Source organism: Epinephelus moara, chromosome 12 (assembly GCF_006386435.1).
Source record: "Epinephelus moara isolate mb chromosome 12, YSFRI_EMoa_1.0, whole genome shotgun sequence".
Taxonomy (NCBI): Eukaryota; Metazoa; Chordata; class Actinopteri; order Perciformes; family Serranidae; genus Epinephelus; species Epinephelus moara.
The window spans coordinates 40,155,994-40,178,136 of record NC_065517.1 but is presented as its reverse complement, the minus strand read 5'-3'; the positions used below and the strand labels follow the sequence as shown (position 1 = coordinate 40,178,136).

The window sequence follows — 22,143 nt, the reverse complement described above, 5'->3', positions numbered from 1 at the left end:
TTTAACTAAATGTGTTATATTTTTAATATTTTGTCATGTTTAGATTATGTGTTTCAAAGGCATCTGTGTATTGTGTACATAACAGAGCGCAATACGAGTTAAAATTGTAATTTCCAATAGTGACAAGCAATATTTATGTGCTTTACTAAATTTACACAAGCACTACGAGTGGTCAGGAGCAGGAGTAGATTTTGTTAGTAGCTACAAAAAGATCAGAGCTACTAACATATTGATGAATGCGGACATGCACGTAAATTTCCGTCTGCCAACAGTTTACACACAAATTCCTTCTGCTCATGTTTCATGAATGAGACCCTATACTTCTACATATCTCTGAATCATGATGTGGTTGAATATTATTTCTGGCCTCATTCAAGTAGCATTTTAATTGGCCTAACTATCAATAACTATTTTACAGTTGAAAAACCCACATCATGTCTGTATTGCAATGAATTATGGGTTATTAAATCAATGACGTGCTGAAGTCTGCACCCCAAGCGGACTCTCTGCAAGTCTGCAGAAAGTCAACTTGAGGCGCCTTGTGGACTGGTTGAATTGTGGATTTGGACATCCCTAAGCACTCCCAGACTTCCCGTTAACGCGCCTGCGAAGTCCACAAGCCTGTAAGTGCGGTTAAGTCTGGACATTTGGATTCAGCCTGAGACAAACAGAGCAGGGTAGGCTGACCAGGTATAAGTAGACTTGGCATATCTTTGTAAAAGTTACCAACTGCAGCTTCAAAAACATTTAGGAAAGGTGCATTCTACACACTGGTTCCCATGTACAGAACAGCTCATGATCTACAGACTGATACAGATACACACATATGGATTAGCAGCACTGCTAACATACAGTGTAACTTGCAACTGCATATCGCTGCAGATGCAGGAAAGTAGCCCTTCTCTTTGGCATGTGCAAACCCCTCAGCATCAATCCACAGACTACTCACACCACCAAATATGAGCAAAACATGATGATGTATAATTTTTAATCCATCTGTGTGTCTCTAGTCAGAAACAGCATATTGACTATTTTTTTGTCGCCATTTGTATGGACGGGTTGTTTTTACTTTTATTGAAAATATCAAATGGGCTTGAAATGATACATCCTCCCTTTAGAGCGTTCAGACACACACACACACACACACACATGGATGTAGAGGCCAACACTGTGTAATTTATGGCAATTAAGTGCCATGCCTTTTGTACTTAGAGGAAAGCTAAAATTTTCAAAGGATAGGTAGGGACAAGTGCTCCATCTGCAATTACCAGTGGCAGGAAAAACACTCTATTTACCTGCAAACTAATGGTGGGGAAAACTTGCACCCCATAATTGTGGATCATCCAGGCTCTAAGTAATTACTTAATTGGTATTGTTCTCACACACACACACACACAGTGACTCTGCTCCACTGCTATCACACCTTCATTCACTCTATCTCTGTCTCTCTCTGCTAGTAACACACTTTGTCTTTTCCTTTGACTGAGAAGGGCATGTAAAGTCACTAATTGTGATGCAGAAGCTGTAACTTGTCTTTGTGCCGCTCTTCCCCTTAAACTGATTCTCAAGGATAAAATGTACCCTACTTCTCTTCTCTTTGCCCCCCAGCAAATTCAGCAACAAACCCTCGTTTTGTTTCTTTGAATTTTCCGACGGGGCCGTATTGTATCACAAGACATGAAAAGCGCCGGCTAATTTTTTGTGTGATACCTGAGCTTAGTCACCTCAAGACAGGTACGCTTGTGTGCTCTGCATTGTGCAAAGACGAGATATAAAATTCCTGTCAGTTCAAGGCCCCCCTGTAAAAGGGGATAGCAAAACATTGTGAAGCATGATTAAAGACAAACTTTTAAAGAATGAGGCAATCGTGTACAAAGCACAAAGGTGTTGTCCTTACTGTACGCGCCTGTATAATGCAGACTGAGGCATATCTTTAATAGGAGGAATCAGGATTTTTCCCCTCTCTGCAAATATAGGAATGTTCCTGCTGCTTGTTCATAGCAGCATTTGAATTCAGAGGCCTGCAGCTGCTTTGAAAGTAAATGTAGCTAATGAGCAGCTATCTGTCAACAGCTTACAGACAAAAAATATCTTGCTGTGTAGCATGTTATGTTGGCGGATGGTACAAACGCCTATAGACAGGGTTAACTGGCAGATGAGTGAGAACATCCTACACTGATGGTGAGGGAATATGTGTTGCATGTGGTCATGTATGCAAAATGTTCCCAGGAGCAAAGTCTTCAGAAGATAGTCTTTTGTACTCTGAATGCTCTCCGTATGTGGTGGTACTACAAAATCCATAGTGCCAAATATTGATTAAAGCTGCTTTTAAATTGTGGTGGTTTAATTTTTCTATTACTGTGCAAAGGTTCCTAAAGGAGCGGGTATTAAACCTCTGGTGGGCATGAGTTCCCCTAACTCTCCACAGACAGTCTCTGAGATGTTCATAAATGTTATGTACCTCACTGTGTTGAAGTTTTACAACTTTATTCTTCAAGGGTGACCACTCTCGCTGTTGGAAGTACTGTTTGCCAACGTGTTCCCTCGGGTCCAACCCCAACACTGTCTAACTTGTGCTGAAAGATCTGTAATTAACTTGAGGCGCTTCCCGGACCTTCGAACCATGAACAGAGTAACTAATCAAAGCAACTTAAAACAAAGGAATTAGCCGAGAGTCTTCCTTTGTTAATTAAATCAGCTTTTCTAGCCAAAAACCAGTTGTCTCTAATAGAGGGTTTGGCAGATTAAAAGAGACTGTCCAGGGCAATACTTGTCCAACTTAATTTAATCCAAATAAAGAAGACAACTGTTGCTGCCTACAAGTTAATTATAAATTTTACTGAGTTCCTCACTTAATATTATCTTTAGAGTGTTCTCATTCTTATGAAAAAACCCACGAGCCATTCACATATAAAAAAAACAGTAGGGGGCCAAAAACACTTCCCTGTGGGACTCCACATGTTATTGGTTGAATTAGAGCAGTGGTTCCCAACTGGTGCGTCGCACTCCAAAAGTGGGTCGTGGGTCCTCTCTGAATGGACCACAAGTGACCCACAAATGTGTCTAGTTTGTAAAAAACACACTTTATTTTGAAGTACAGTGAACATCTGGCACAGAGTTGTTTTTAAGTGGCGTTTCCTGCTGTAGAGTGAGCAAAAAACAGAGACAGCAAACTAGCTAGAACGACTTGGCCAACACAAGTATGACGCTGAACATTTTAAAATGTGTGTATCTTGAACTAATGACTAAGGAGAAATCTGGACCTGGAACCACTGAGGTTAGAGGTTATAGACACAGTCAGTATTAACAGGGACGCCCTCAAAATGTCACATCTTTTTACGCCAAGGGGGGAAAAGAAGGAATTCATTGCCATGCTGAAAAGTTGCTGTGTGGCTGTCTGCACGTCAAATCAAATCAAAAATCGAGAATTAAAGGATCCTTTTCAACTTGGACCCTTTTTCACATGTTTTTGTGTCTAACTGACTATTTGGATCAACACGTTTTGAATTTGGTCAGGTATTGGGCATTAGTGGCACATGAGCAGGTTTTTGCCACTGACAGGCTCAAATTGTTGTTATAACTGTCTGACAACATTGTGAAAAGGATCAGGACAGAGATAGACCTTTTTGTTTGAGAGTAAGATCCTTTTTGTTCAGCCAGAAACAGCTCCAAAATTCAAACCTACCAGACTCCATCTAAATAAACAGTAATTTTATCATTGTAAAACCCACTTAAATCAAAGTCAACAGAAACAAAATAAAACTCACAGGCACCATTTTGGTTCATCTTTCCACTGTTTCAACAATCACCAACTGTGGTTTGGTCGAAATAAACCCTTAATTCACTCAGTTAGATTTGAAATTACTCTGGTTGTAAACATACTAAAATTACTGTTTATTTCAATGGAGTCTGGCGGGTTTGACGATAGTGATTTTGGGGCTGTTTCTGGTTCAACAAAAAGGATGAAACACTTTATCTTAACAGTGTCAGATTGTTTAGCCACTGGTGAAGAAAGGTAAAGAGTTGTGAGCCTCCGAGGAACTGTAGTTCTTAAGGTTGTGAATCCCTCAAGATAACATTACAGCACATCGTCAAAACAAAAGGTAATGGCGTTGCTTGACGCTAGCACTAATATAATGTCTATTTTTCCTTTTGAATAAGAGGGGCTTTTAAAGTCACTGCCCAGAGTGCACTCTGCCTGGAGGAAAGGACTGTTTTCCCCCTTGCTGACTTCATCCTCACCACGCCCTCTAGTCTGATGGATTTAAACCTATTGCTGAAAGTGTCCTATGGAGCAGACTGTGGTAGATGTCCCAAATGCTTTGTTAAGGCCAATTATGTATAAAACGTCCCTGTAGGTACAGAACTTCTGAGCATCTAGAGGTTTTAAATACTCTTGTGGTTCCTCTTTCCATCCAGATGGGGCTGCAGCGCTGGTGGGAGCAGGAGATCCCTGTGGACGGACCAATCAACAAAGGAGAGCTCATGACACACAACCTGACTGAGCTCATAAAGCCTGAATCCTACGAGGTGCGCCTCACCCCCATCACACGTTTCGGAGAGGGTGACTCCACTATCCGGATTGTCACGTACAGCGGTGAGTGCTGTGTACTAACTCTGTGATGTTTTTTTTTTTTCTCTCAGTGATCAGTGTGCTGCTGCTGTATTTTAATGTTTCCATGTTTGGAAGACAGAAAGGAGAACATGGCAGGGGAGACACAGGAGAGCCAGATTCACTTTAATCTGCTGCTCACACATGTGTTTGCACAGGTGGAGGAATTACAGCTACAGCTGGTAATGTTATCCTTCAGCTAACTCACAAATACTCTTAAATTATCTCCTGCACCGGTTTGTGCTGCCGCATAATGACACATGTTCATCAACACTGATAGATATTAAAAGTTGACTCTGGTATCGGCAATCATTACGATGATCACCATGGTGATGTGTGATAGGTGTAATCGGACCAGTAGGAAGTGAACTCATTCAGTCATCAGGAGACAGCTTGAAATCAGCTTGCTTTGCTTCTTTGCCAGTTTGAGTAAATACTAATCAACTGACTAATCGTCTCATCCTCGTGACCTTTATTGCCTGAGTCAGGTCTATTCTGGACTCGCGCACAGGCTGACTTGCTGTTACTGTGCATCAGAGATCATCATGACATTAGAGCCTCAGAGGTTCAGGTCACAAGACCAAACCGAGCTGGACAAACATGATTCATGCTTCGCTTTACTCAGTTTCCCCCAAAGCAGTGTACATCTGCTGTGTGATTCCTTTTCCTTTTTTTGCCAGAAGATGTCGTTTGTCTTCTGGGATGTTTTTCACACAACAAACAGCTTCTTTTGATTTTATATTGTCAATATTTTAAGAAGACCTTGGCCCGCAGAACCAGACAGGACCACAACATGTTAACTGCTGTCAGAAGAACAGGATTGGGCTCTTTACTCTAAAAATGTATGCTCTTTTATAAAGTAATAATATTATTTTACTTATTACTTCCTGCCAACAGTAATTTGTTACACTACTCGTTATATTACTTTTCCGTTACACCCCTTAAAATTTGTAATTGCGTATCGTCTCAAAATTCAGATCTGTGCCTCTGTGTGAGTGTCAGGGTAATCGCCGTTAAGTGTAGCTAAGGCTAGATAGCTTCTATTTACCTGGAAGTTTACTGTAGCCTGTGACAGGTATTTCCCCAAGGCTCTGCCTGAAAGATGGAGAGACACTTGTGGAGCAACATTTTATTCACCACATATCCAACCACAAGCTTCATCACTTCTTTGTATCCTACACACAGAGTTCGCAAAATTCAGTTCAGTCAGGACCACTTAAGTCAAAGAAAACTTTATTTCCATTTGCAGTATTATATTTTGTGATATGGCTCTGTTCTGGGGCCTCTCTGCCTTTCCTCTGGCCTACGCAGAAAGCCTCTTCCACGTGCAAATGAGGAAAGCCTAAGGCAGAGAGAGCAAACCTCCCTGCCCTTCCATGCGCCTACATGGAAAGCCTAAGGCAGGGAGAGCAGCAGCAAAGACCCTCCAGGAACAGAACAGAACTGCATCAATGACAAACAGAAATGACACTGATAAGTCAGACACAGCATGAAAAGGAGGAGCTGGGGTGGAGGCAGGTTGCAGAGGAAGCAGCAACAGTAGGTACGCCAGAGCAGTTTAAATAGGGCTGTGATCTAACAGCTGACTCCCTTCCACCAATCAGCTGCTCCATCAGTTCATTGGCTGTATGAGTTCAGCTGATGTAGCTGGGATGTGAGCTGAGCTTGACATCGTGTCCTGCCTGAACTAACGCTATGCTCAATTTTTGGTTGTTTAGCCAGTGTAGAGCTACAGCCGCCCTCTGCAGCCGAGGAGGGCTCACTTTTGGAGGGGTGTATTTCCTGGAGCTTCATGTTGTTGTGTTGTCGGTCGTAGTAGCCGAGGTGTTTCAGACTGAAGGTTTGAGGACGTGTTTTTCGCAGTGGAAAGAGTTTTAGTCCGACTACCTGCAGCAGCAGTGTTCTTGTCGTCTTTCCTCCTGACAGAATCAAAGTAATGGGAATATTTCCAGCTGCTACAGTAAGAGTTTCCAACTAGTGACGATTACTAAAATGAGTCCACTGATGTGATTGTTGTATTTCAAGTCAGTAGTGACGTGATAACAAACGTAACGATGTAACAAGGTGTTTGGTTTTGGAGTAACTGTAATATTATTACTGGTATTTCATTAGTAATTAGTTACACTACTCATTACTGGAAAAAATGATATTATTACTGTAACGTGTTACTGCCCAACACTGTAGAAGAACATCATGAGGATAATGTGTACTGTATGGCAGACCTGCCTGGAAGTCGCTTGAAAACAAAGCACATTCTTCAGTCTGTTGGACGACACACTGTTTGAAATACAAACACAGCATTAGTATCCACAGTGGGCTCAGCAGTGCCAGTGAACAGATGCACAGGTACTTGAGATGTGTATTTTCAGAAACAAACTGGCTGACTGTTTTCTGTCTATCACTGACAGCTTCAGTCTTCCTGAGTTGTGCTGCTGCAGTTGTGAATTATTCAGTTTCACTGCAGCTCATCATGGCTGGTGGAAAGAGAATTGGGAAGGAGAGGGAAGAGAGACGGACAAACTTTCTGTGCTGTTATTTTTGTGTTAGCCTGTGATACTGTGTGGTCTCTGCTAAACCTTGAATTGAATTCAGCTGAATTTAATCAAATAGAATCCAATCAAAGTCAAGAGAATTGAGGCTAATTAAGACAGGGAGAAGCACAGAAGGAGAGATGGAGGCAGCCAAGTTGGGAGTGAGGAAAAAAAGAAGATACTGAGGAACAAAGAAAAAAAAAAAGAAGAAGAAGAAGACAGCCAATGCTGATGTGCGAATCGGCTGCCCAACAAGAGACCGGACTAATTATCACTCTAGGGCTGCTCTGTTCTCCCACGCACAGCATAGCGTCACTGTAGCAGCCTCATGCAGGTCTGAGCAGAATCCAGTCTGCTCACAGAACGTTGTCCCGGAAGACGCCCTGACTGACTCGTGAAATACAGTCCAGCGTCGTATCCATTATCGCTTCCTCTTCACTTTCACTGGGGAACAGGAAACTGTAGGGCGTCTTTACTGTAAACAAGCTGTAGGTTTTACAAGTTTATGGGGAAATGAAATGTATGTATGTGATTTTTAAACTGTGTTATATGCAGTTTTGATCAATCAGTATGTTAGATTCAGGTCGTATTCTGTCTCTGATTATATAAATGAATGTGATGTATTCTTGGAAGAAAGGGAAATGTGCTTTTAGGGTACTTGTACTTGACGTAAGCCACCTATATTTAGCACTTTCATTACTAACAGGCTAATCTCTCAAGACAGATCCTGCAATTTACATTGTAGAATCTGTCGGCAGCCCTGTGTGAAAGACGACTAGAGAGGGGGGGAGGGCAGGGCTTTGAGTTTGAACAATGCTGCGCTTTAGCCAATCACAATGGAGGGGGCGTGGCCGAGACGTGCAGGTGTCCCCAGGAAATGTGTACCTACAGAAACAGCAAGCTCCGTGTCCATAGCGACCGCTCCACCCAAAACGTCATCTCGTCAACGTGAAAAAAATATTTTTTCCAGCGGATGTCTGAGTTACAACATGATTGAGCTAACTGGAGTAGTTTCATGTCGTATCCAACAACGGGAGGCTTTTAACAGATGACGTCCTGATGTTAGCTTTGCTGCTGCTGTTAGCTGTCCCTGTCAGCTGCAGCCACTGATGCTTTCTAGACATCGTGATTTCCCATAACTGAATAAATACCACACATAGCAACACAAAACTGCTTTGCTAGCTCAATCATGTTGTAACTAAGACATCCGCTGGAGAAAATATTTTATTCACGGACCATTAATTGAGTTATTACCTTATTTTTATACAGTCTATGGTTATTACAGACACGGCTAATGGCTAACGTTAACAGCTAACGGTTAGCCCAGCTAATCTACGATAACCATGTTATTAATTACAAAATGTGCACACAGAATTAGTAACGTTTGTTCAGTCATTGTGTTTATAGACTTAACAAACATCAGATTAGTCTACACGGTGATATAGTGACGTGAAAAATGTGATATATAGCTAAACTCTGCTGGTTTTCTACCCGAAGTATTTGTAAACAACACGGCGATTCCCTGGGGGCACCGCCAGAAGTGAAGGGGGTGAGCGATCGCCGAGGCCCCTGCACTTCTGTTAGTCGAAAAACTCCGGGCTGTGCCTCCAGAGGTAAAGGAAGGAGAAAAAAAAGTTGTTTTTTTTATTTGTTTGTTTTTTACAGATGGATTTCCAGATTGCTAACAGGCAAACTCCTGTTGAGGTCAAAGACACTGACATCAAAGATCTGACGATTAGGGGTGTCAGCAGTTAACTGCTAATCGGTTAACCACCAACAATACTTTAGATGCACGTTCGTCAGTAAGTTAATGCGCACAAACACCGCTAATGACTCCATTAATTTGCGTCTACGGTAAAATTGAAGCACTAAACAAAGTGAGGTGTGGAAACATTTCCTCCTGAAAGGCACTGAAGTCAAATGTAAATTGTGTGCTGCTACGCTTTAGTTTCTGAGTATTAGCACTACACTGTACCACAATATGAACAAAGCTAATAAGGTTTTCATGCTACACCGGTTAGCTAGTGGCACCACTTATTTGAGGATTACAGCTAATAACACCGTCCTGACTCATGGTGGGCAGGATGACGTTGCTGCAGAAACATGGTACCCACCCTCCCGTCTCTACCCAGGTCGCCCCGGTGAGTAAGCGGGTTAATTGTGAGCCGCAAAACCCCTTTAGCAGCATTGTTAACAGTGTTAGCACAGTTAGTGGCGCTAATATAGTTAACAGTGCTGCTAAAGGGGTTTTGCAGCTCACAATTTAGCTGCTGAAGCTGAAAACAGAGCGACGGCACTGCAGCTTGGTGTGACTCGTGTCAAGTGCCGCCCCTGGCACACACTGGATGCATCACGCTGCAGCTCGGTAACAGATGACCACACAAAGTTATTGCTACTTTCACTTAAAGATCTGTACCTCTTCCACCTCTGCATTACCCTAAAATCATGTATGGACACCCTTTACAAAAGTTGATCTCTGCCAATCTGCAGAGCTATGACTCGCTAGGTAATATCTTTTTGGCCATGGTCTTTATAATGTCGGGACTGTGGGTCATTTAGCTCGGGATATTTCCGACCTCGACAAGTCTCTCCTCATCCATTCTTCATCACACACAGAGTTCTCTTTGCAGATATGTAAAAGAGGAGAGTGAGTGGGGGGAAAATGCATTTAATTCAGGGGTGGCGAGGCTGGAAATAGGACAGTAGCATGAGGGGCGGTGCGTACAGGAGTGCCGACCCCGCCACTGGTGTGGGGTTGTACATTGAAAATAGTAGAGGCGTATTTTTTGACACCATTTGCCGTCGATGTGTTTTGGCCTTTGCTCACTGTCAGCACCTGGGGGGAGACTGAAGGGTGTCCACCATGTTTCTGCAGGAAATAGTGGGACAGCACCAGACACACCAGACTAACAAGGAAGTGCATCCTGTCTTACATCATTTTGCGTTTATCTTAAAAATGAACCAAAAACAAAATGACGGTACATTTGCAAGCTGTGGAGAAAATGTTAAAATATAGTTTACCTTATAACTGTGGCATATCTTGAATGTTGAACCAGATACATGGAGTGACTCACCACTGTGCATTTAAAGTCATTTAATACCCGTCTTTGATTTTTTTCATCACTCTTGCTTCACAGCGAGAAGGTGGCGAGGTTGAATTCACCTTTAGCCCCGCTTCTTACAGCGTGGAGTTTGCACATTTTCACCATGTTTGCTTTGATTTCTTCTCACAAATCAAAAAGAAGAGTTAGAAGTCTCCAAGCTTCCCTCAGGTGTCAGTGTGAGTGTGTTTGTCTGTCTGTGTTTGTCCATCTGCGTGTGTATTTATGTGTACAGAGCATGGTGCTTCCTGCCTTTCACTACAGTGTGTAGTCTCTGCCTCCCTGTGACCCTCACAATGAATGTGTCTGTACATAAACCAAAGAAATATGTTCGCCAGTTTGTTAGCTGTTAGGATAAACATTGCCGTCCTAGTTTTAACATAAGGCCTCTAAAATCTAAGTATGAGTGAGTTTGCTCGTCATTGCCCAATAGGCCAAGCGATCATTGTGATGCACATAAAGCCGATGGTAGCAGCTTTTCTGCGAGCTGGCAAGAAAACACAAAAGCGGTTATAGTGTCCCCAGCTGTAGGATGAAGGATGGTGGTGTCACCAAGCTCCAAAGACGCGCTTTTAAATTTTGCTGCAGTGACAAACTCGGCATCTGTTTGGTGTTCCTCATAGCGCTCCTCTCTCTTTCTCTCCCTCTCTGGTTTCCTCCAAGGCGCAGGATTTAATGTTTAAGCCTCCTGTCAACCCTCACAGTGGCTCGGTAAAACACCACTGCTGTTTCTTAATTTTCCATTTTTATGCAGCTCTTGGTGACATATACAGTAAGATGCCTGTCTTAAAGTCAAAACCCACTAAATCTTACATTAAATACCGTCTCCTGCTCCAGATGATTTCAAACCCCTGCTGTAGCTCAGGTGTTATTATTCGGCCAGTGGTTGTTCATTGTAATCTCTATCTGAGCTTTTGTCCAATCATGGTCGCAGTTTCTGAAGTTTTAGGGGTTTTTTAATACTCGGGCCACAAGCTTGCAGCAAAGGGTTGCTGAGGATGGGTAATATTTCCTCAAAATATCCTGTTATTCGAGGGTATTTCTTCTCTCTCACGACAAAATGCTAGAATACTGAAAATTATGTATTCATTGCAGAAATGTTGACCCAGTTGTGAAGGCGTTTTAGTCTGTAAACCACAGTGTAGCTGCTGTCTTATCACTATATTTTTTGTGCATGTTCTGGAGTACATGTGTTTAAAGGATATTTTAATTTAAACGAGCAGTGTGTTGGATTAAGTGGCGTGATTGCAACCAGCTGAATCTTCTCCCATGTGTCAAGCATCAACTCCCGTTAGTATTCCTACAGCATTCATTGCTCAGGAGGTTTTTACCAAGAGCCAAGTTATCCACAGAGGTGAATAAATCTGTAACAACACTGAGTAAAGTAGATTCACAATACAAATCAGTGTTTTTCCTCCACTGTTCTTCTCGCTGTGGAGTTGCTGCTGACTGCAGTGGCTAACGTGAATGGCTCTATCTAGAGCCAGTGTTTGGTTTGTCTGTTCTGGGTTACTGTAGAAACGTAGTGGTGCAACATGGTGAACTCAATGACCAGGACTCGCACCCTTTGTAGATATAAATGGCTCAGTCTAAGTTAATGAAAACACAGGAGCTCTTGTTTGTAGTCGATGAGTTTACATATCACCTTGGGTTCGTCCTTCACCTTCTCAAAATGATCCCACACTTTGGATTTCCTGCCCGACATGTTATTAACTAGCCTGTGGAATAACCGCAGGTACCAGCCCTGGAAATTAACCTGACGAGGACACTTCCTGTGTCTGTCCTTTCAAAGTAAATTCACACATGGTCCAGTCATATAGGTTTTGATTTATTTTGATAAGGTGCAGCTCCTAATAGAGTTTCATGTTTTGTTTTTCTGCGACTAAGCGACCAATGAAATCTTGGCGACTAATGTCCTTTCTGGTCAGCCCCACATATAATACTGATAATAAGAAAGAAAAAGAATACATACAATTTAAAGGAATACGTAAGTAACACTAATGGGAAGCAACATAAATGTATAAAAACCTCTAATAATAATAATAATAATAATAATGGAGCCGCCCTTTAAATAACAGAATATACCGATGTTACCATAAATAATATGATTTGTGCACTTCTCATGGTTTCTATTATATTAAATGTTTGCACTGGCACAGTCTCCTTTTTGCTTTTTGCATATTTTACCCAGAGCGCATTGCTGTTCTCCACATCTTTTTCGTCTCAGTCCTTGACTTACTATTAAAACCACAGCAGAGCTAATTCATGTGGAAGTCCATTAAGGATTCACTTGCTTGCATCGATGTGTCATCCGCACACTGATGCAAGAGCAGGATAACACATAGGAGATGACTGGACATGGGCTGGCTGTGTTTGGGTGTGTCCACTGGTCTGTATGTGTTACTGCAGGACCAGTGCAGAGCAGTTACATCGTCTGTTAGGGAGCAACAATCTGATTGAAGGAAACAATAGCGTGATGTCGCTCGTGTTATTTCTGTCTTGGAGACATGAAGGGGAAGGCTGCTGAATTACATTTTGCCCACGCTGTTATTATTCCAGCTGATGGTTGGAGCTGTGAAGCCGTCACAGGGCTTTCTCAGAACGTCATGGCACCCACCCAGACCCCCTAAACATGATGGATGGGAGTCTTGGAGAGTGTGAATTATATGAGGTCAGTGGAAAAAAAAGAGAAGAAGCTGGGCCGCTGCTGTGTATGAGGACACTTGGCTGCAGCCACAGAATTGTTTGCTGCTTTGTAATACAGCCGCAGGCGAGTGGGCAGGGAATCCAGCCAAGATGAAGTCAGTGTTTGTATCCGGAACGGCCTCTACGGACTGCTGTCCTTTGGCGGTCAATGAGCTCACTTTGTGTTTCAATCAAAATTAGGCAATTTGGATGGAAGGCAGTCATGCGTCAGGCAACAGTTTGTTTTGTCCTCTGAGTTGGAAAAGTAGAAACCAGACATGCACCTAATGCTGGGGTTAAGGACATGGCCTGTCTTTATGGCTGAACAGGTACTGTATGATACCTATTTTTGGTACTTTATGTTCTCTGTAATAACAAAATGAGTGACGTAGTAGACTAAAAGCAATTCTGCTCCTCTGCTCTTTTCTAATCACACATAGAGCTAATGTTCTGTCTCTGTCTGTCTGTCTGTCCACTTGTGTGTGCGTGTGTGTGTCTGGCAGTGATACTTGGCTATTACTAAAATTGATCTAGAAAACAAACAGACCAGGCCCCAAAATTATTGCAGCAGATCCTTAGACTGTAACTGTGATGTCATCTATTGGTTTGTGGACTCGCGTTCTGAGGCCTCGAGTTCGGCATGTTGGCCATCGCCATCTTGACCTTTTGGAGCCAGAAATGACCATATTTGGGTGAGAAGGTGGAGCTGTGTGAAGGAGCGAGAGTTGGATCTGACTGAGAAGCTGAGGACACTATTGGCAGACAGCCTGACTCTCATTATACATAACTTTAAGCCTTAATAAAACGTAAACCGGTGAGTTATATAAAAACTCACTCCCTTGCAGTTGACATGAATGTTGAAATTAGCTTTAGAGACCAGGCTGTAAACATGTTTGTTTCTGGTGCAAAGTTGGACATTTTAAAATCTATGTCTGTGAGGATTTACTGGCTCCTTGAGTCAGCTTCAGGTGGTTGTTCAAAAAATTGCAGTTTTTGACATTTGCATGTTGGCTTTGTTTTTCAGCCCCAGAGGTTGTCAGTTGGGCAGATCGACACTGTAGGGATAGTTTTGGCTCGCTGGGGAGCCGATGGAGCGGCTGAGAAGCTCCATAGCTGGCTTCCTGGTTTTGGGATGCTCCTGCTTCTGGTCTGATGTTGAACCCAGTGGCTCTGTAGAGGTTTATTGCGGGTATCAGAGCTCCATGGCTGATTTCTAGGCTTCAGGGCGCTTTGCGGAACTTCCGCCTCTTGTCTAATCCTGGTGTTCTCACCCAGATATGCTCAGGTAACACAATTTGACACTGATGGATTTAATGTGAATGGGTACTTGATGGTATTGACGCAATTTAGTCAGTATGCTTAAAAGTATGCTTAGAGTTTTGTACCCAACTGAGGCTTGGGTAGTATCTTTTTTTTAATATACATTATCTCTTACTGAAATTTTACCGAGTATACGATATATGACTGTATTTATATGCAGTGTTACCAAGCACCCCAGCCTGACTCCAACCATACAATACAGGTTTAACCTTCACTGACATAACGATCTTAAAGGGATAGTGCACCCAAAAAAGAAAATTCAGCCATTATCTACTCACCCATATGCCGAGGGAGGCTAAGGTGAAGTTTTCAAGTCCTCACATCACTTGTGGAGATCCAAGGGGAGAGGAGGTAGCAACACAACTCCACCTAGTGGAGGCTGACGGCGCCCCAGATTCAAACGTCCAAGAACACATAATTGAAACCACAAAATATCTCCATACTGCTCGTCCGTAGTGATCCAAGTGTCCTGAAGCCCCGACATAAAAAGTTGTTTGGAAAAACCTCATTTGAACTCTGTTTTTAGCCTCATTGTAGTGAGCTCGGTATACACAGAGGCAGTCAGAGCTACAGGCTACAATGAGGCTAAAAACAGAGTTTAAATTAAGTTTTTCCAAACAACTTTTTATGTCGGGGCTTCAGGACACTTGGATCACTACGGACGAGCAGTATGGAGATATTTTGTGGTTTCAATTATGTGTTTTTGGACGTTTGAATCTGGGGCGCCGTCAGCCTCCATTAGGTGGAGTTGTGTTGCTACCTCCTCTCCCCTTGGATCTCTGCAAGTGATGTGAGGACTCTGAAACTTCACCTGAGCCTCCCTCGGCATATGGGTGAGTAGATAATGGCTGAATTTTCATTTTGGGTGCACTATCCCTTTAATTGCTTTGTTGATTTATCAAAAAGCACACTTCAATTAAACCTAACAGAAACGAAATAAAATTCACCAAAACTGTCTTAGTTAGTCTTGTTAGTCAGTTAGTTAGACAGTCCACTGCTGCAACAATCACAAATTCTGGATTGGTTGAAACAGAGTTAAGTGAGTTAAGCCCAGTTCAGATCAAAGATTCGCGACGAGACAAAACCGTTTAAGAACATTGCAGAGAAAAGTTGCAGCAGTGTGAACTCAAGCAGGCTGATGGTGTCACCTGCAACTCAGCTGGTCAAATCACAGGCGGCAGGTTTTAGAACGGAAAGCACGTCGCCCGTTTACAGCCAATCAGCTTGTAGTGAAATACGCTGGTTGAGTCAAAATGACCGCAGACAACGTGTTCGCTTGCTGTGGCAGGTGCTCGTCTCCGAAGAGCCCTCTGTTTCCGTCCTCACGATGTGCCGGTGTTGGACGGTGGGTCGCTGCTGCTGCTCACTGTATGTGTCTATGCCTGCACACACACATTCTCATTGACTGATTAACTGCCGCTGCTTACTTACATTGTTGTGTATTGATTATGAATACAGTCCATCTGATGCTCGTTTTGTTTCTGTTTTTCACCATGTCATCACTACTACAAATGCAGCTGTAGCCAGTATCTCACTATCAGTATCCTCATTCATATTTTAAGAAGCTACAAATTATATTCAGACACAAAAAAAAGTCTGAAAACAGTACAGAGAGTTGTTGCATAGAGATGATACACTGTCTCATCTGGTTGCATTGGTGTGAACCAGCAGGTTTAGTAGTTGCCTGTTTCATCTCTCATTGTATTTGGTCTGAACTTGGCTTTAGATGTGAAAATATACAGTTTTTCCCAAGTGTTAACAGTCCTGTAACGTTCTCCCTACCACTTCATGTCTCTCAGCTTAGCGGCCTGTTTCTACAGTAGAGACTGACCTCTGGTGGCGCATGATGTGTACTACATACAATACATCCTTAATACAGTATATATACCTGCATTTTTGACGGTGCTGAAAATCATACCACTGAGATTCCTAAATACCCTGGTATACTGTTATACCATGATACTGCCCAAACCTATACCCAACCCTACCTTAAAATATTTTCAAAGAGCTGCCTTGAAATCTAACTCCACTTCACACCATGATAACTGGGACTGTTTATCTTAAGAACCATCAAAATTACATTTCGTCCTCGATCATTATTTGAAGCTTTTGTAGCCGGAAGGGAAAGCAGAGTGCTGCAACATTAAGAAAGAAGCAAGAGATATTTTTTAAAGCCTTTGCAGCTTGCTCGCGGGCTTTTCGTACCTATGCTTTAACAACGTAGTGCATTTTGAGTGTGAGGTCCACTCAGGAGCTGGAGAAGTATTTAAAGACAAGGCTGTAAAATTTCTGACAAGAGTGCTTCATTTTAAATAGTTGAAACCTCAATCTGAATTTATTTTGGTCCATGTTTGCTTTCCCATATCCAGTGCGGTCATCTAAATTGGAAGTTAAATTATCTGTTTGTGTGTGTGTGTGTGTGTGTGTTTTGGAGAGGGTGTGTGCATGCACAGCAGTAGTAAAGTAGCCTCTGGGCCTGCTCTGTGCTCAGCTTGATATCCTCAGTGGGGGTAGAGACATTGCTCGAGCAGACACATTCATCTGGACTAAGGCACCGAGAGTCAGCCTGGGGAGGCTGCAGGTAAAAAAAAAAAAACTGACAAGGAAACATATTTTCATAACCACAGTCTTGGAAGAAGGAAGAGGGCAGCAGGAAGGATTGGGGAGGAGGGCGAGGAGAGCTGCAGGAAATGGGACAGGGAAAGAGCCGGCGAGCAGTAGGAGGGGGCTGAAAGAATAGAGTTTTGTCAGAAAACTCAGCATCCGTTTCACCGGCCTCAGGCTGTAAGTTGTCATTTAAAACATTTTCTCTGCAACAGCCCAGATGATTTCCTCCCTCTCTGCAGAGACTTTCATTGCAGCAGCGCCACTCTGTGCAGATGCATTCAGTAAGGAGTGTTGGGATGCAGGTATTTTCACAATCAGTAACATAGTAAGATTATTAAAGCTTTTATATGATGAGGGTGTACAGCCTGTTCTCAGCACACTCGTGGCGAGGCTCCAGCTGCAGTGTTGCAGTTCACTGAATGTTTTATATGATTCAATTGGAAATGCAATGGTTTGTTCTCTCTCTCTGTCTTTCCCCTCTCTCTCTCTCTGTGTGTGCCTTTGTGCTTGTTTCTCCACACTGCAAGTGAACACACATTTCCATGAACGGCGCAGCCATAAACAGAAATCACTACTCGAGTTTCTGCTTTTAAAAAGACCGATTCCACCATCCCCGCGGTACTTCCCCGCTCTTCAGTACATGTTTTCCTTTGTAGGAATGATTTGTTATTACTCACTTTAATTGGTTGGATTAAAATCAATCCCCCCCTCCCAACCAACAGAGAGGTTTCATAAATCAGGCAGCGACGTAGTTTTGTGGTAAAGCTGATGTATCGCATCTATTCAGCCGGTCAGCAATCGATCATGAAAATGCCCATGAATCTTCTTGACAGGTTAAATGGTATTTACTCTGCAAAAAGTGAAGTGCCGACTAACTGGCTCGTTGCAACTCTGTGTGATACCCTTGACCTTTCTGTGTTTGCCGCGGCGGTAGCCTCTTAAATTATCAATGAGGGAAGCATTGAACCGCGCTGAGGTGGACAGAATGCGAAAGAAGCCTCGCGTGTGTTTCAATGGACTCCAGTTATCAGTGTTTGATCTGAAAGTTGCCATAATGGCGGCGCTGAAAACACGGTAAGAATCAAGGATGTTACAGGGAAGCGATTAGCAGGCACACTTGTGATTATTACTCATTTCATTTTTATGATTTATTGGCTTCTAAATGGAAGTATAAAATAGGCTTAGTGCTCTAAATGGAAGTCACCTTGAACAAGAACAATCAGCAACGCCGGTAAATGGCAGTAATGATAAGCAGTTGCGCTATAAGCTTATTAATGTGGTCAGGCCGGTCTTCCTAATCCCTCTGTCTTTTACATTTGATAACAGGCAGAGAACGACTGCTGTCACCTTTTCCACTTTAAATCCCAGACATCTCTCTTTCTGTCTGCTCAATAATAATTGCATTGTGCGTGCCAGTGGATTGCTTCCTGTTTAGCTACGTGTTTATTCGTGCACTGTGTAAGCAATAGAGCTCAGCGAAGATGGAGCTCACACACTCTAATATACTTGCAGTGTTTTAATATCACAGGACAATATTCCCAGCCTTCCCATGGGCCTCTTTCATTTAGTTTTATGACAGTAAGACACCGAGCAAAGTGTGCAAGCTCTAAGTTTTATACATGCAGACTTTTATTAGCTCTGTGCCTAAACAGTAGATGACAGCAGGACGAAAGGTTAATAGCAGCAGCTACTGTGTGCATGCTTGTATTCTGTGTAACTCCTTGTAGAGCACATTATGTCAGCCAAACATTTTTAAAGTGCGACAGTTTGAGTGCTTGTACGGCTGTGTGAGCATTTCCTTTTAAGAGGCGTTTCACGTATTGACAGACGGCTTAGATATTCTGTACTAATGACTGTCCCTGGCCTTTCTCTTTCACAGCTCCCATCAACCCTCACCTGAGTAAGTAATGTGCACCTCACTTAGCATGTCTCGCCAGAGAGCGAGCTCCTCCTGTCTGTCTGAGCAGCACAGTCTGTGAGAACAGTGGGGAGACTCAGAGTAACTGCACGTCCCGTGGAGATCTGACTCTCAACATGTCACACTGCACTGGAAGATCCTTCTAAGTATTCTTAAGTAGGACTAAATGAAGTATGACAAATGAGCTTTCCTTTAGGAACTCTGGGTAAACCTGCACCAGGCATTTTGACATGTTGGGAGCTTTAAAGGGATAGTTAGGAGTTTTTGAAGTGGGGTTGTTTGGGGTACGTATTCATAGTCAGTGTATTAACTGCAGTAGATGTCAGTCAGCACGCCCCCAGTTTGGAGAAGCAGGCCGGAGTCTGACACAGAAGCTAAGCAATGTACTGCTGCAAAACCTATTTTAGCCACATTTTGGGTTTACTTGACCTTATTCTTCATTCTGCTATACTAAGGCCTGTTGTCCTTGTGTGTGGACACTTTTTGTGCCATCTAGTGGCAGTAAGAGCACAATACACTAATCCAAGTAAAAAACAAGATGGCGGCCATCTCTGCCAAGTCAGTCTGCAGCCGATTCCGACACAAAAGTGGACAAGGTCCAAAACCTGATCAAATGTTATGGTTAAAACTTGATTATCTATGATTATTAATGTCTATAGTTTGATATGGCAACATATTTGACCAATTTTAGCAACAGTAACAAGATAAGCAGCTGTTAATTAGAAAGTACTACTTTGAAGACATTGGGTCTTTTTTATCGTCTTATTTGAGGACATTGGAACTTACTGATCATCAGGTCCTACTGATCCAAAATAGCTAGGTGAAATAAGAAATGCAAACCAAACAAAAGTTCAGGTCTCAGGAGGATATTGAGAGTATTTTCATTGATTCACATTTCCGTCAGACAACCCACTCTGATAGGGAAGCCATTAAAGGCTTAAGTTTCACATCTACGCTCTTGCCAAAGCCAGACTCCATTGACAAAAACAGTCAATTTTAGCTCAATGAACACAGGAGCTGCTGCTCCACCACTGCTTCGATCAGTTAGATATTTTGTGTTATTGTGTGACTTTGGTGAATCCAAACGCCAAAGTCACACAATAACACAAACAAAATAACTGATTGAAGCAGCAGTAGACCAGCAGCTCCTGTGTTGAGCAATGTTAAATCACTGTGTTTTTCAGTGGAGTTTGGCTCTGAAGAGAGAGACGTAACGGCTGAATCTGAATTTAGGGTAAAGCAATGAAAATATTCTAAATATAGCATACACTTAAATGGATATTGATTTTTTTAGGTGGGACTTTTTTTTAAGTGGCTAAAATAAATTGTGGTGCAGCCCCCTTCACAGCAGTAGATTGCTTAGCTTCCATGTTGGACTCGCAGACTGACATCTACCGTGTGTAATATACTGTCTATGGATAAGTACCCCATAAAACCCCACTTCAAAAAAAATGAACTATCACTATCCGTTTAAATCTTCACAGGACACTGTGCATATAGGATGGACTGTATTTGCATGTGTTCGTGTGTGTGTGTGTGTGTGTGTGTGTGTGTGCTTGTACATGCTACACAGTGAGGACCAAAACATGTATTTTAGCAACAGAGTGAGGACATTTATGCAAAATGAGGACATTTTGGCCGGTCCTCACTTTTCCAAAGGCCTGTTTGAGGGTTAAGACTTGGTTTTAGGGTTCAAGTTAGAATTAGGTTGAGGTTAGGGTTAGGGTTAGGCATTTAGTTGTGATGGTTACAGTTAGGGAATGTATTATGTCAATGAGGGTCCTCACAAAAATAGAAGTACAAGAATGTGTGTGTGTGTGCATGGGAACATTTGCACGCTCTGTGCTTTGTGAAGATTACTTATGCATGCATCTGTGCCGTGTGTTTACATTCTTTAATGCTTAGTCCCATTTATGACACATTTCATTGTGGAAACTTTACAAATTCACATTATTCACGCCTTGAGAATCCACACTTAATCATTGTTTGCCGTGCTGCAGTGTGCTGTTGTGAATTGTGGTTTATTTATTTATATAGGTATATATTTTTGGTGGGTGTTCACACAAACATTGCCAACATAATAACAAACATCCTAATCACCAACATCATTATCCAAATCCCCGAAGGAAACTATCTTACCTGCACGCCTCCTCATCCTCCCTCCTTCCTCTGCCTCTCCTCCAAATCCTCCCTATCTCTCCCGGGCGCAGAAAGCAAAAGCATTTAGTTTAGCTCACAGTGGATGGGGGGGCGTTGGTGTCTAGCCCCCGGAGCTAGACCTCCATTTAAATCTGCATGCCTATGAGGAGAAGAGTCAAGAGTGCCTGCAACCCAGCCCCTTCCTCCACTCTCCCACTCCACCACTTCTTTCTCTCCTGCTCTCACTTTCTATCTGTTTCTCTGCCTCGCAGCATCACTGCCCTCTTCCTTGCTTTGGTCCATCCACCCACGCTCTTCCTCAGTCTATGTTACCTCCATTACCTGAGTAAAAGCTGCCGTTTCTGCTCCTCTCAAGGTCACCACTCCAAACTGCTCCCAGCTACGTTTTAATAAATCAATGAATATTTATCAGAACACATGCCTGTATCCTGAATCCAAATGCTCCTTTTTACTATCTCTTTGAGGACACTGCTCAGCAGCAGCGTGTCCTCTGGTTAGGTTTTGCTTTGTTTTTCACGTGGATTAGAATTGAGGTTCTGACACTGTTGATCCTGCGCTTACCACCTTCATTAAACTGAGTGTGTTAGTTCCCTTCTTATTCATCGGTATATTCACTGTGAGACATTCCCCTACACGTGACTTGTCATAACCTCACACTAGGGAATTACTTTTGTTTTTTCTTGAGGAGTGACGAAACTTAAGGTTTGACTCCTCTGCTGCACACTCCACTAGTTTACAAATTGCAGTCAAAAGGGCGTGGAGAGCGGCGAAGGAGAAGGGAGGGCGAGGGTGAAAGAGGGGGGAGCACCAAGTGTCTGCACCTGCACAACTACGACTGAGAAGATGGAGTGTGATAGAGAGGGAGGGAGGCGGTGTCAATTTTAAAAACTGATTACAGAGTCCTACGAGTGAGACACTACAAAACATCCAAGGACAATCATTTTTACTTTCAGTCATGAAAAAAAGAGGTATTCAAAAATGATTGGCAGTTCAATAGATTTTATTTTAAATGTTATCGTATTTCTACAAGCAGTAGCTCAGTCCATAGGGACTTGGGTTGGGAACCGGAGGGTCGCCTGTTCGAGTCCCTGTCCGGACCAAATATGGAGCGTGGACTGGTAGCTGGAGAGGTGCCAGTTCACCTCCTGGGTACTGCTGAGGTGCCCTTGAGCAAGGCACCGAACCCCCCAACCGCTCAGGGCACCTGAC

At 42.8% G+C, this 22,143-nt stretch overlaps 1 protein-coding gene across 1 annotated transcript in view; it reads left to right on the top strand.

Annotated features, from left to right (window-relative positions):
- Positions 1-22,143, top strand: part of LOC126398252 (MAM domain-containing glycosylphosphatidylinositol anchor protein 2-like) — a 338,561-nt gene that overhangs the window by 281,152 nt on the left and 35,266 nt on the right. The window contains exons 12-13 of the mRNA XM_050057437.1: positions 4,420-4,597; positions 18,736-18,756. Coding sequence (XP_049913394.1) covers positions 4,420-4,597; positions 18,736-18,756 — 199 coding nt within the window. The remainder of the gene's footprint in view (positions 1-4,419; positions 4,598-18,735; positions 18,757-22,143) is intronic.